Raw genomic sequence first — 13758 nt, forward strand, 5'->3', positions numbered from 1 at the left:
GCTTTCATTTTAGATGCTTTTATCCAACACGACTTGCAGTTGTCTTAATAAGCATTATAGTAATTGTCTTGGTTTATGGTTGTGTGTTCATTCATCTTTGTCTGTTACATAGTTTCTTCAATTCTTGTTCCAAACCTGTATGAGTTTTTTTCTTCTGAGCACAAAAGAAGATATTTTGAAGAACGATGGTGAACAAAGAGTTGCTGTTAGCCACTGACTTCTATAGAAGGAAAACAATTAAAACAACGGCTACCAGAAACTGTTGGAACGTTTGGAAAACACATTCACATACACGATTAAAAAAAAATAATTTGTTTTAAAAGGTTCTTGACAGCAATGACATAGAAGAACCATTTTCTTACCTTTTTATAATCTGAAGAAGCTTTCTTCGCCAAAAAGAACCTTTTGTGAAACAAAAAGGTTCTTCAGATGTTAAAGGTTCTTTATGGAACCATTTAAACAAAAAAGGTTCTTCTATGGCATCGTGCAGCACCTTTATTTTTAAGAGCGCACAGGTCTGGAACAACAAATGTTGACGATTTTAATGAACTTCAAATTGTTCCTCAGAATTGTTCCTGAAGGATCAAACAGACACCGCTTGTTTTCTGAAGGATGTGATTTATGTCTTGTGTCTCAGTCAGGCACCTGACGTCTTTATCGATCTGCAGCAGAACTTCATTGTCTTTGAAGTAGGTGTTCCACCGACTGTCCGGGTTTGGATTCAGAGGCTGAAGATGAGAGAAGAACATCATAAGAGTCTCTTCAAACACAGCACGATCAAAGCTACAGTTTGAAACCCTTTCTTGAGCTATTCTTCAGTGTTTGGTTTGTTGTTCTCAGACTCACATGATCCTCCATCGTCACGTCTTCTCGAGACACACCCAGGTTTGCCTTGGCGATTCCAGGCTGAATGATCATCTCTCGCAAAAACTGGGCATACAGGTCCCTGACCAATCACAATCAAGTACATTAGAACAATCCACCTGTGTGTGTGTGTGTGTAATTAAAGGTGTGTGTGTGTGTGTGTGTGTGTGTGTGTGTGTGTGTGTGTGTGTGTGTAATTAAAGGTGTGTGTGTGTGTGTGTGTGTGTGTGTGTGTGTGTGTGTGTGTGTAATTAAAGGTGTGTGTGTGTGTGTGTGTGTGTGTGTGTGTGTGTGTGTGTGTGTGTGAGTAATTAAAGGTGTGTGTGTGTGTGTGTGTGTGTGTGTGTGTGTGTGTGAGTAATTAAAGGTGTGTGTGTGTGTGTGTGTGTGTGTGTGTGTGTGTGTGTGTGTGTGTGTGTGTGTGAGTAATTAAAGGTGTGTGTGTGTGTGTGTGTGTGTGTGTGTGTGTGTGTGTGTGTGTGTGTGTGTGTGTGTGTGTGTGTGTGTGTGTGTGTAATTAAAGGTGTGTGTGTGTGTGTGTGTGTGTGTGTGTGTGTGTGTGTGTGTGTGTGTGTGTGTAATTAAAGGTGTGTGTGTGTGTGTGTGTGTGTGTGTGTGTGTGTGTGTGTGTGTGTGTGTGTGTGTGTGTGAGTAATTAAAGGTGTGTGTGTGTGTGTGTGTGTGTGTGTGTGTGTGTGTGTGTGAGTAATTAAAGGTGTGTGTGTGTGTGTGTGTGTGTGTGTGTGTGTGTGTGTGTGTGTGTGTGTGTGTAATTAAAGGTGTGTGTGTGTGTGTGTGTGTGTGTGTGTGTGTGTGTGTGTGTGTGTGTGTGTGTGTGTAATTAAAGGTGTGTGTGTGTGTGTGTGTGTGTGTGTGTGTGTGTGTGTGTGTGTGTGTGTGTGAGTAATTAAAGGTGTGTGTGTGTGTGTGTGTGTGTGTGTGTGTGTGTGTGTGTGTAATTAAAGGTGTGTGTGTGTGTGTGTGTGTGTGTGTGTGTGTAATTAAAGGTGTGTGTGTGTGTGTGTGTGTGTGTGTGTGTGTGTGTGTAATTAAAGGTGTGTGTGTGTGTGTGTGTGTGTGTGTGTGTGTAATTAAAGGTGTGTGTGTGTGTGTGTGTGTGTGTGTGTGTGTGTGTGTAATTAAAGGTGTGTGTGTGTGTGTGTGTGTGTGTGTGTGTGTGTGTGTGTGTGTGTAAGTGTGTGTGTGTGTGTGTGTGTGTCTGTGTGTGTGTGTGTGTGTGTGTGTGTGTGTGTCGTGTGTGTGTGTGTGTGTGTGTGTGTGTGTGTGTGTGTGTGTGTGTGTGTGTGTGTGTGTGTGTGTGTGTGTGTGTGTGTGTGTGTGTGTGTGTGTGTGTGTGTGTGTGTGTGTGTGTGTGTGTGTGTAAGTGTGTGTGTGTGTGTGTGTGTGTGTGTGTGTAAGTGTGTGTGTGTGTGTGTAACCTCTGTTTTTTCAGGAACGTCTCCCATAATGCCTGATCCGGCGGCAGGTAGTTCAGCAGGATCTGAGAAATGCAGGAGAATATTTCTATCATTCTGATTCTTTATTTATTGACACATCAGACATGAGATCAGACACTGACCTTCCAACAGAGCGCACGAATGCCTCCTTCACACGGGATCCCTGCGACACACGGATGAGAGTGTGAACACGTCTCCACACGAACACAAACACACATAAACAAACACGACTCACACTCAACCTACCGCTGAAGCAGAGCTCATGTAAAGCCTTGAGATCGATCTTCTGCTCACTCAGAGTCGCCTTAAACTCCTGAATCCTGAGGAACACAAGAGATCTGATCACATAAACACGTCTGATCTCACATCTCAGCTCAAAAGCATACAAAAAAAACATATTCTGAACAAGAAAATACATTTCAGGGATGTTTCTCATTCAAAAAATATAGTAAAAGTATGTAAATACCACGTTTGATTTGTTTGAGAAACACAAGGGTTTCAGATACAGATGCTCTCACTCAATCTAAACTGTGAAATAAACCCACACATCAACATTCAAGTGAGTTTAATAGTGCTGATGTCTGATATTGCTCTATTAGCCACAGGAAAACCTTTTAATATTAGTCTTTTTGTTTCTTATTCCCAGGTCACCATAGCCACCAGATCCAGTCCGTATCCAGATCAGACGGTCACTGCAGTCCCCCAGATCCAGTCCAAACCAAGAGCAGATGGTGGATCAACACCTACAGCCCAATGTCAGCGGATACCGAGTCAACTAGATGAGCCCCAGAGACAGATCATCAAGAAAGAACTCCTACCCTAAACGACCACCGGCACAAGGCCATGGGAACCAGATGAGTCCTCCCCAATTTGACTTTGTTGCAATATGGAACTCTTGCATTATTATTGACATTTTATTTTATTATTTTAATACTGTAAGGTTCAGGCACGTGCACAGGTAGGGCTCAACCTGTGCAGAGCACATGCCCTTTTAGTAATTACACTCGGAAGTGCCCTTTTTTTGGGGAGTTTTTTTTTTATAAATCAATGCTATTGATAACCCTTTACGTCTGTTTGTCTTTTTAACAAATATTTAACCAATTAAAGGCATTAAAAAGCGCATCTCTTAGAACCGCTCAAACTGTCAGTCAAACTTCACAACTCCGCCCCCTGAGCGCCGCGAACTTACGTTTAGCACATCATTCAGAGTCATAGAGAGGAAGCAGATGAACTTCTTCGTCTTGTAACGGTAAAATATCTTCTTGTTTGAATAAATGAAACGTTGTCTTTATGAAATAGACACTAGTATGTCTATAAAGGTTGATATGCATCACCACACCGGTGTGATGTCGTCGTTTTAATGATGGACAAATTGCACACATTCGCTGGTCAAAAACCCGCGGTGTAACTGCATTTGAGTTTGACACAAAGCAACCGAGTGATTCTTGTCAGCTAGCCAGGCAAAATATATTATAAAAAAATTATTTAGATTTTATGGCTATCTGCTGAATGTGCTGATGTATGTATATATTATCTGTATAAAAGGTATTAATACTAATTAAATATAATAAAAGAATATTATTGTGTGTTATTTTTTTGGTGGTGGAGGGGGCTTTTTTCAGTTTCAGCACATGCCCCTCAAAAGGTCTGTGCACGGCCCTGGTAAGGTTGCTTTGACACAACTTGTATTGTAAAAAGTGCTGTATAAATAATCTTGACTTGACTATCATATTTATATCTGGAGCTTTGGGTCGAACACAAACTCTGCATTACAAAAACAGACGCTGATTCCCGTGAGGACACACAGAACTGATGATCAATACATCTGCAGTCACATGACCAAACCCTCCAATCACAAGTCAGTCTGAGATATGGATTGATACACGCTTCCTATCGATCTGATGATGAGACAAACTCTTAAAGGAACAGATCAAACAAGATCAGCATCTGTCATCAGACAACCCTCTGTGACTTTCTGTCTTAGGCTGAACACATGTTTAGAAGAACTCAATATTGGACTTTAATTATATGAGCAAAAAACATTTATACGAGAAGACATTTCTCAAAATATCTTTTTTTGTGCTCGACAGAAGAAATGTGCTAACCTAGACTGAAACATCTGAGCTGAAAATCTTAAATTTGAAATCATTCAATTAAACACTTATTTTAGTCGTCACAAACTGGTTAATTCTAAGATGGCGTAAGAACATAAGACACAAAAGATCCATCACATGCCTCCTCATGAGCTCATTAACACTCATAACTAACCCTAACCTGCTGCCTATAACCCTCATCTGAACTTTCATCAGTTTTAATGGATCCTGTTGCTCATTTACAGGCGTTTCAGAGACACTTCAGACTCAAAGCAGCTGATCAAACAGAACAAATGAAGAAGCTCATCATGAAGAGACTGTGAGTGAATGAAAGGACTTTCATATTCTCAGTCAAACTGTAGAGAGAGGCTGATATGACCACAGTAATCACAATAACAGCAGCTTGTGGACACATATACTCTGACATGTGAATACTACATCAATGGAGTAATATCAAAGTACCACAGTATTACCGTACTTCATGATACACTCGATATCTGTGTCACGCGACTGTTTGATATGTAATCAGCTGAATGTTATCACACACACACACACACACACACACACACACACACACAGAGAGAGAGAGAGAGAGTTGAGCGGTGTCATCAGGCTTCAGTCGCGGGTCTGCTGTTAACGAGCTCTGCTGTGAGTGTAGTTGATGTAAAGTGTGTGTGTCTGAATGTAAAAGAGGTTTTTGTCGCGTGTTCATTGTGTTTCTCACCTGTTTTTGTAGGAACTCGACATGTTTGACTGGCACAGTCACGCGCTGCCGGAAAAACAGCCCCGCCGGAAACACTGGCGCCCAAACATTAGTTCCGCCCAGTTCAACACACAACACAACGACTGTGTACACAACTGAGTCATTCCGTGTCAAATCAAACTAATTTCAAAAACTTCCCCAGCTCAAATTTTTGATTTTGCTGATATTTATATAGACATTTAAAATATTAAATGGATGAATATTTACTGAGCAATCCAGTATTTTGTAGAGCGAGGTCAAAATGGCAATTTTCACTGTGGATTCAGAGCTAAATTATAGGGGGTAAAAATGACTTCAGAAAGATGGCAGCATCATAATGGCATTTTTACACAGAGATTGGTAGCTCTATTAGTAAAATCTGTTGACTTTAGCAATCTGTGTTGCATTATGTGGCAATGGTGACCATTCAAAAATGGGGAAACAGCATTTTCAAGTTTTTACTCCAATGTTTGCATGCCTGTAACTCAAGAAGTATTAAAGATATTTGAATGCCGTTTTAGATATTGGGTCTTAATAAACTTTCCTTTTGGCATCTTTATTTTTAATGCCCTATGAGATTTGGTTCCAGAGATATTGGAATTTCAATATGGCTCTGGGAGTAAATCGTTAAAATGTACATTTTCAGTGGTCAAAAACCTAATGTGGGTCAGTTTGAAAAATGACGATACTTTTTTCTTTTAAAGAGAAATGTCTGAGGAACAAATAATGTTAAAACTGGAGATGTATCTCATTTCTTTCTGTCAAGACCACTGCATTGAACATACCAGTCTGAGTGCCATAAATATTCTTTTTCCAAAGTTTGCGTGCCGATAACTTAAGAAGTATTAAAAATATTGCCGTATGATTTTAGATTCTAGTTGTTATAAACCTTTCTTTCAGAATATTAATTTTCATGGTTCATTTGCTTAGATATGGGGATCTCAATGAGGCTTAATGTCCAGATTGTTGAATATTACCTATTTTCAGTGGTCGAAAACCAAATGTTGGTCACTTTGTATACAGCTGATATTTTATTATTTTAATTTAAAGAACAATGTCTGAAGAAGAAATAATGTTAAAAATAAATATTGCCATTTTGACCTCCCTCTACAAAATAGTGGATTACTTCGTAAACAATTCATCCATGACATTTAACATTTTGGCTGTCATCACTATGTCTATCTTTCCTCAGAATAAATATTAGCAAAATTAAAAATTTGAGCCGGAGAAGTTTTTGAAATTTGGTTGATTTGACATGGAATGACCCAAATCCAAATTCTGCTATAAAGCATTTTCAGCAGGAATATTTATGTCCCTGGACCACAAAACCAGTCATAAGGGTACATTTTTTAATGAATTTGTAATGAAATTAATGAATAAATAAGCCTTGTATTGGTTTGTTAGGATAGGACAATATTTGGCGGAGATACAACTATTTGATTTGAATCTGGTGCAAAAAAATGTAAATATTGAAAAAATCGCCTTTAAAGTTGTCCAAATGAAGTTCTTAGCAATGCATATTTCTAATCAACAATTAAGTATTGATATATTTACGGTAGGACAGAAAAAGAAAAGAAAAATACAATGTATTTTTGGCTATTGTTACAAATATACCCGTGCTACCTTAAACTGGTTTTGTGGTCCAGTCACATTTCTAGTGTAATGACATGGGAAGAAACACTTAAACTGCTATTAATGAAACACCTGAAGCAGCTGATGGCATTATTTGGTATTGTGTATTCATTCATTTCTGAATTATTAGTGTGCTATTTACTGTAATTTAGAGGAAGCTCGGTGCTCAAATCTGATCACACACTAAAACTGTGACATACATATAAGATTAGTGTCTTTCTTTCTTCACTGATATACTGGTGTTGTGAAAAACTCTTACATCTCAATTAAAAAAAAAATTCCCTTATGACTGGTTTTATTGTCCAGGGACAAATATGAGATATAAACACAAACACATTCAACACTCAAATTAGTCTCTTTCTTTTTTTCTTCACTGATATCCTGCTGTCCTGAAAAAGAAAAACCTCTTGATCAATTACAATCATTCTTTAACCATTTGTAACCTAACCCTAAAAAACATTACATGAACATAATGAGCATAATAGAGCAACAGCCAGCCATACGACTACTACTGCTAATTATTATTATTATTATTATTATTATTATTATTAGGATAAATGTGTATTTACAAATTTATGTTTAACTACTATTTGTTAGTCTTTTTTCAAGAATGTGCTAAGCTGGATTAAATAGAGTCACCCATTCTTCTCGATTATTATAGATAATTTGAATTAATTTTTGCAAAACATAAAAATGTATAGATGAACAGGGAGATCACATTCATATCTCAAATATAATACAATAATATAAGAAACAAACGTCAAACAGAAGATAATTAAACTTAAATAATTAATGATGGATAAAATTTGAGAGCTGAATTCAAGAAGAAATGTTTAAATTGTATTATATTATATATTTGGAACATTCAATTAGATTGTTTTTGGAACATTTTTGTTTAAGGGGAGACACTGCAGGCAAAAAATGTTGTTTTTCATGCACCTGTCAAGGTTGGGATTTTGGTGTTTCATAAAGTGTTTTTTCAGACTAGTGGAAAGAAAACACCCAAAAGACACTGTTAAAGTGTTTCTTTTATAGCACTTTATCTATTTGTGTCAATAGATTTCAATTACAATACAGATTTTTAAAGGATGTTTTCTCAAAGAGTTTTTTTCTCCTACACTGAGCCATAAATCTCCACTTCAGCAGCACTTACACACACCACACTTTACATTTTTATTCATATTTGTATATGTTTGTACTAGAAATGTATGCAAATTAGTGCATATTTCATTAAATAATGGCTCATTTGCATATTTAAACCTACAATTTTAGAAAACTTGTAATACAAAAAATGTAATCAATCAACTGGTTAAGTAATGTGATAACAATTAGTTATTTTTTTACTCTATTCACCTGCAGTGTCTCGCCTTAAGAATGAAAGGAATTTGCATACAATATAATGAAGTTGTCAACATATTCAAGGAAGAACTCATGTGTTCATAAAAAAATAATATATTTAAGAACATAGGAGTATGTAAATAAAAGGTAATAAAACAGTGTTTATATATTAATAACAGATCACTTCTTTATGTCACAGTCAGAAAATCAACTTGTCAGAACTTCATTTTCTAATGCAGGAACAAAAGCCAGCAGACTCTCCTCGATCCTCCGTCGGTCTCCATCCGATGATCACCCCAAACAGGAAGTGATCGTGTTTCGCGCACAGGTGACCCGGATGTGGCGCAGGTTGTGTTGACATCAGAGCGGCAGCGATCATCCTCAGATCATGTTCACATTTCTGCGTTTCTTGTGAGTCGAGGCGGCGCGTCAGTCGTTGTGCGGGCGTCAGGTAAGAGACACACACGCGCGCCGCTCGCGACAGCCGCTGTCAATCACCGATCACCGGCGCTAAACTCACGCGCTTTATTTAGCATGCTAACGGCTAGCGTCGCGCTAACACTCTTCACAAGATCAACATTCACACACAAACATCACGAAATCAGTAGAGCAGACACATCTACAGCAGTGTGAGACCTGAGAACACTGAAATATAAAGCAGAGACAGGAAAACACCAACATTTCCATCACAGCTAATGACAACAACAGCGGAGTCAGAACAATAATAGAGATGAAAACACTCGAATATCAGATTTAGTCAGATTTAGTCATTCTGAGTGTGTGTGACCCATGAGACTCTCTCTCTCTCTTTCTCTCTCTCTCTCTGTGTGTGTGTGTGTGTGTGTGTAATACATATATATATATATATATATATATATATATATATATATATACATATGTATATGTGTGTGTGTCTCAGGTGGAGCAGCTTCTCTTCCCATCATCTCGATGAGTGTCTCGTGAGGCTGGTGTGTGGTTGTTGTTGTTCTGTCCTCCGCTGAGCGACTCGAGGCCATCATCATGGCCACTAAAGTAGGAGACGACCCGGACAGCCTGATGTCTCTGTGCACCGTCTTCTGCCTGAAGAACCTGCGGAGAACCATGTGCTACAGCGAAGGAGAGCGGAACCGGCTCCACCTGCGGCCCGATGTCTTCCTGCCCAGCGAGATCTGCGACCGGCTGGTGAACGTGTGAGTAGAAGAGCCCAGAGAGCGTCGCGTGTGTCGTGCGCGGAGACCTGACCTGATGTGTCTGATCCGCAGGTACATGGATCTGGTCCACACTGACAGTGACTTTGAGCCGCAGGACGGCTTCTTCCAGCTCTTCGGTGACCCGCGCAGCACCAGACTGACCCGCCTGCAGCTGAGGGAGGATCTGGTGCGGGACCGAGACCTGGAGGCCATCGGGAAACAGGTGAGAAACCGCCCTCTCCGGCCCTCCGTCACCGTCAGTCGGAAACAACGTCAGATCTTTTCTTCCTCAATGTGACTCACGTCAGAGTGAGACTGAGTATCCTACAAGATTGAATGTAGGATGATTGGATGTTAATTGGATGTTGTGATGTGGGCGGGGCTCTCAAAGTGTATGCAGATGAGCGTGCACGTTTAGGCCACACCCACACCGGAGGGGGGGGGACAATCTAACGCTCTCCATTGACTTTGTATTGCAGGACTTGTCTTGCTGATTCCTTGTCATTTCTGACTTATAACAAAAAAACAGAACAATGTCTAAACGCTGCTATGTGACGAGGTGTACAGTAAACAAGCTGACAAACACAGAACTGTGTTTTTATAAGCTGTCAACCTAAAAAACGAGCGTTTAAGATCACAAAAGTGTGCAATATGTTATTACTCTGAGACCTACGCCCGCTGGAGGGAAATTTAACAGCGACAGTAAACATTCGTTATTTTTAACCATGTGAAAGGATTATTTCACCACCCTGAAAGGAGGAGATATATTGAGAAACTCAATTTGATTAAAAACACTTAAACACTTGTTTTTTTGGATCAACAGCTTGTAAACGTAGTTGTGTGTTTGTTAGCTTGTTTACTGTACACCTCGTCTCATAGCAGCTTTTAGACATCGTTCTGATTTTTGTTATAAGTCAGAAATGCCAAGGAGGCGGTTTCCCACAATACAAAGTCAATGGAGAGCTCTGGATTGTTGGTGGGTGTGGTTTTCAGATTATGACGCGTGTCGCTTTGTCTCTATAAAAAGACTTAATGATCAAAATGTCTGTCCACTGATGACATTTTGATTAAACATGAAGATATGCGCAGATGAAATGTTCACAATAAGATCTAAAACATGCATTTAGACAGTTGATATGGCAATGATTTAATTTGAAGTTTAATGCATCACACAATACTTTCACTTTCAGCGTTTGTTCTTTCTTGATGGTTGTAAAACAGACGTCTGATGATCACCTGACCGACATACTTTCACTTTCAGCTCATCCGATCTTGTGTGTTAATAGTGAACAGAAGATTTCATTCAGAAATAATGAGCTTAGTGTCTCAATAATATCAAATATATTTACTCTGAAATCAGCAAACAGCCTTGTCAAGTAAATTTAAATCAAAGACATGAGAATAAAGGCATAAGAAAAAATGAAGTTCTAGCTCAAAACAATCAAAGCATGTTTCTACAGTTTTTTACTAAATGAAAATGAGAAATCATATTTAATAATTTTCCGTCATTATAACAGCACACAGTAATGAACAGAAGTACGTAGTAATGTAGATGTAAAAGCAATTAGATGTTTTCTACTGTAAAGTAATATATACCATAGCAAATCTAGCGGTGTATGTAAAGTTGGATATATGAGTACACCAGATTTATTTAAGATAATTTAAACATGAACAACATGATTTATTTTGTAAAGCTGTTTGTGTAACAAATTAAATCTCGAGCTGTTTGGTATAAAGGAACTGATTTGCTGAAATAAAACTTTCAACAGTGTTTGTAGGTGCTTTAAATACTTTGACTTCTTGACATTTATGGCCTGGAAAACACTTTTTCACATTTTACCTTCTGAATGTGTTTGTATGTGATGTGTGTTTATGTGTGCTCGACTATGTTTGTGTGTGTATGTTAGTGAGGGATGTGTATATGTACACACAAACATAGGTGTGCACACATGGGCTGACACTCACTGAAAAGACAAGGGGTGATATAGAAGTGATCCTGCTGGTCTGAAATGATGGTTCGCAAATCTTGATTCAGTTTAAGAGAGCACATATCCTGAATCATTTGTTTCAGATCAGGATTTTAGAGCCATTTCATGAATCCTTTTGTCTGATTTCTTTTGTAATAAAGAGTAGAAAACATCCAACTGTTAGGCAGTGCAGTTATAGAAACAAAAGTATACACATACAGATCCCTTAGGAAAATTAAGCATGGGTTTACTGTAGTTAAAGTGTAGTAACCATGTTTTATTTTGAATAACTACAGTTTTAAACTAGTTTAACTTTATTTAGTGTAGAAAAACCATGGTTAATTTGTGGTTACCCTGCTTTAACAAAATCACTAATTCACACAATACCTACACCCTTGATTTTAATGTGTAATTATATATAGTAAATATATTAAAACATCAGTGTCACAGCTGTTGCTATCAGAATAACAGCCTATTTTAAATGTTATGTGCTTTATTTTGTTCTTAAGTTGACATCATTGCATACTTTGCATGTGCTCCACTTTATTTTATCTTTTTTAAAATTTGTTTTCAAAGATATTGTTTGACAAGTGAGATCTCTGATTGAAGTCCTTGAAAATCAAAAACGTAATGCTTGAAGAGTCCTGGAACTTCATTGTAGAGTATCTGTTTCAGAGACTTTAACCAAAACTGCTGATGTTTAAGAAGTTCATGTCGTGTTTATTGGTTGTTCTGTCCTCCACTGATTTGTGTTTTGATGAGAAGTGTCTGTGTGTTTGCAGGATCTGATCGAGCTTCATCTGACCTACTGTAACCGTCTGACGGCGCGCGGGCTGCGGACGCTCTGCAGCTTCAGGCACTGTCTGCTGTCTCTCAGTCTGTTCGGCTGCTCCAACATCTTCTTCAAGAAGGGCGGCGCTCCGCTGGCGTACGCCGAAGAGGACGAGGACGAGGATCTGGAGGAGCGTCTGCACCGGCACACGGTGGACCTGGACTTCAGCTTCCAGGGCTTCAACCGTCTGCGTCTGCTGAACCTGGGCGGTCTGCCGGCGGAGGTGGACGTGGAGACGCTGCTGCGGCCGCTGCCCGCTCTCACCTCCCTGGATCTGTCCGCCGTCCATCTGCCCCGGCCCGCGTTCCTCACCCAGTGGAAAGAGCGACTGGCGTCTCTGGTGCTGTATAACGTGGAGCTGACGGAGGAACTGATCCACACGCTGCTGCAGATGAGCAGACTGAGGTGAGAGAAAACAACATTTAAACGATTGGAATAAATACAATGATTTAATGTTTCTGGATGAACCAGGCTCTGCATTTATTAGATCAAAACTATTGGAAAATTGTGCAACATTATCATAATTTCAAATATCTATTTTCTATGTGAATCTATGCTAAAATCTAATTGATTTCTGTGATCAAAGCTGCATTTTCAGCATCGTTACTGTTATTATTTTCAGTGTTGAAAACAGTTGTGCTGCACAATATTTTTGTTAAAACTGTCAAATGTTATTTTTCAGGATTCACAGATGAATAGAAAGTTCAAAAGAACAGCATTTATTTGAAATAGAAGTACTGGACATTGATAATAATCATAACTGGTTGTTGAGCATCAAATCAGCATGTTGGAATGATTTCTGAAGGATCATGTGACACTGAAGACTGAAATAATGATGCTGAAAATTCAGCTGTGCATCACAGAAATAAATGACAGATTAGTAGATATTCACGTAGAAAACAGATATTTTAAATTGTAATAATATTTCAGCTTTTTTCACCATTTTTACTGTATTTTTGGACACAAGTGCATGTAGAACAGTGCAGTGATCTGTGTTTGTCTGTTCTGTCCGCAGACACCTGGATATCTCACGAGAGAGTCAGAGGACGTCTAAATTCAAGATGACGAGGAAGATCTTGAGCAGCATCGTTCAGAGTTTGGTCAATCTGGTGTCTCTGGACATCTCTGGACACATCATGCTGGATAACTGCACAGTGCCGGCGTTTGAGGACGCTGTGGGCCGACCGAGGTAAAGATGTCCATCGAACACACACACACACACACACACACACACACACACACACACACACACACACACACACACTTACTTTTCCATCATGTGCCGTTCCCTCTGTGTTTGTCTGAGTGTGTGTGTTGTTTTTATTTTGCAGCATTGAGCCGAGTAAGAGCAGCATTTACCCGTTTCAGGAGCTCAAGAGACCGCTGCAGTTCTTAGGACTGTACAACACCACACTCTGCAGCGTCACACACATACCTGCGTATAAGGTACTGCACACACACACACACACACACACACACACACACACACACACACAGAGTTGTCTTCTTCTGTTGTTCCAGTGCTCTGACTGTATTCACTGTGTGTTTGCAGGTCACCGGCTCCAAGAACGAGGATCAGATTCTGAACGCTATCGAGGCGTACACAGAACAACGACCCGAACTAGCCCATCGAGCCATTAACC

At 39.3% G+C, this 13758-nt stretch overlaps 2 protein-coding genes across 2 annotated transcripts; one reads left to right on the forward strand and one right to left on the reverse strand.

Moving 5' to 3' along the window:
- Positions 1–6: 6 nt before the first annotated feature.
- Positions 7–5203, reverse strand: LOC141317224 (TBC1 domain family member 13-like). Its single transcript, XM_073832994.1, has 6 exons — positions 5139–5203; positions 2568–2641; positions 2444–2484; positions 2304–2365; positions 847–946; positions 7–728 (listed from the first exon to the last, which is right to left on the reverse strand). Exons 1-6 carry the CDS (start codon positions 5159–5161, stop codon positions 564–566), a joined length of 465 nt encoding a protein of 154 aa, XP_073689095.1. The 5' UTR covers positions 5162–5203; the 3' UTR covers positions 7–563.
- A 3257-nt stretch (positions 5204–8460) lies between these two features.
- On the forward strand, positions 8461–13754 carry LOC141317223 (protein zer-1 homolog; the record flags this gene model as incomplete). Its single annotated transcript, XM_073832993.1, has 7 exons — positions 8461–8577; positions 9046–9316; positions 9389–9539; positions 12066–12520; positions 13131–13304; positions 13447–13561; positions 13668–13754. Coding segments are annotated over exons 2-7 (1152 nt in total), but the record flags the coding sequence as incomplete, so codon positions are not given.
- Between the last annotated feature and the right edge of the window lie 4 nt (positions 13755–13758).

Source organism: Garra rufa, unplaced genomic scaffold (assembly GCF_049309525.1).
Source record: "Garra rufa unplaced genomic scaffold, GarRuf1.0 hap1_unplaced_507, whole genome shotgun sequence".
In the NCBI taxonomy this organism is placed as follows: domain Eukaryota; kingdom Metazoa; phylum Chordata; class Actinopteri; order Cypriniformes; family Cyprinidae; genus Garra; species Garra rufa.

What these genes read in the sequence shown, in the direction of transcription:
- LOC141317224 (XM_073832994.1), bottom strand. Translation starts at nt 5,161, where the DNA reads ATGTCGAGTTCCTACAAAAACAG. An exon ending in TTCGTGCGCTCTGTTGGAAG is followed by an intron (nt 2,366 to 2,443) that starts GTCAGTGTCTGA and finishes TGCATTTCTCAG; the next exon opens with ATCCTGCTGAACTACCTGCC. An exon ending in ACGTGACGATGGAGGATCAT is followed by an intron (nt 729 to 846) that starts GTGAGTCTGAGA and finishes TCTCATCTTCAG; the next exon opens with CCTCTGAATCCAAACCCGGA.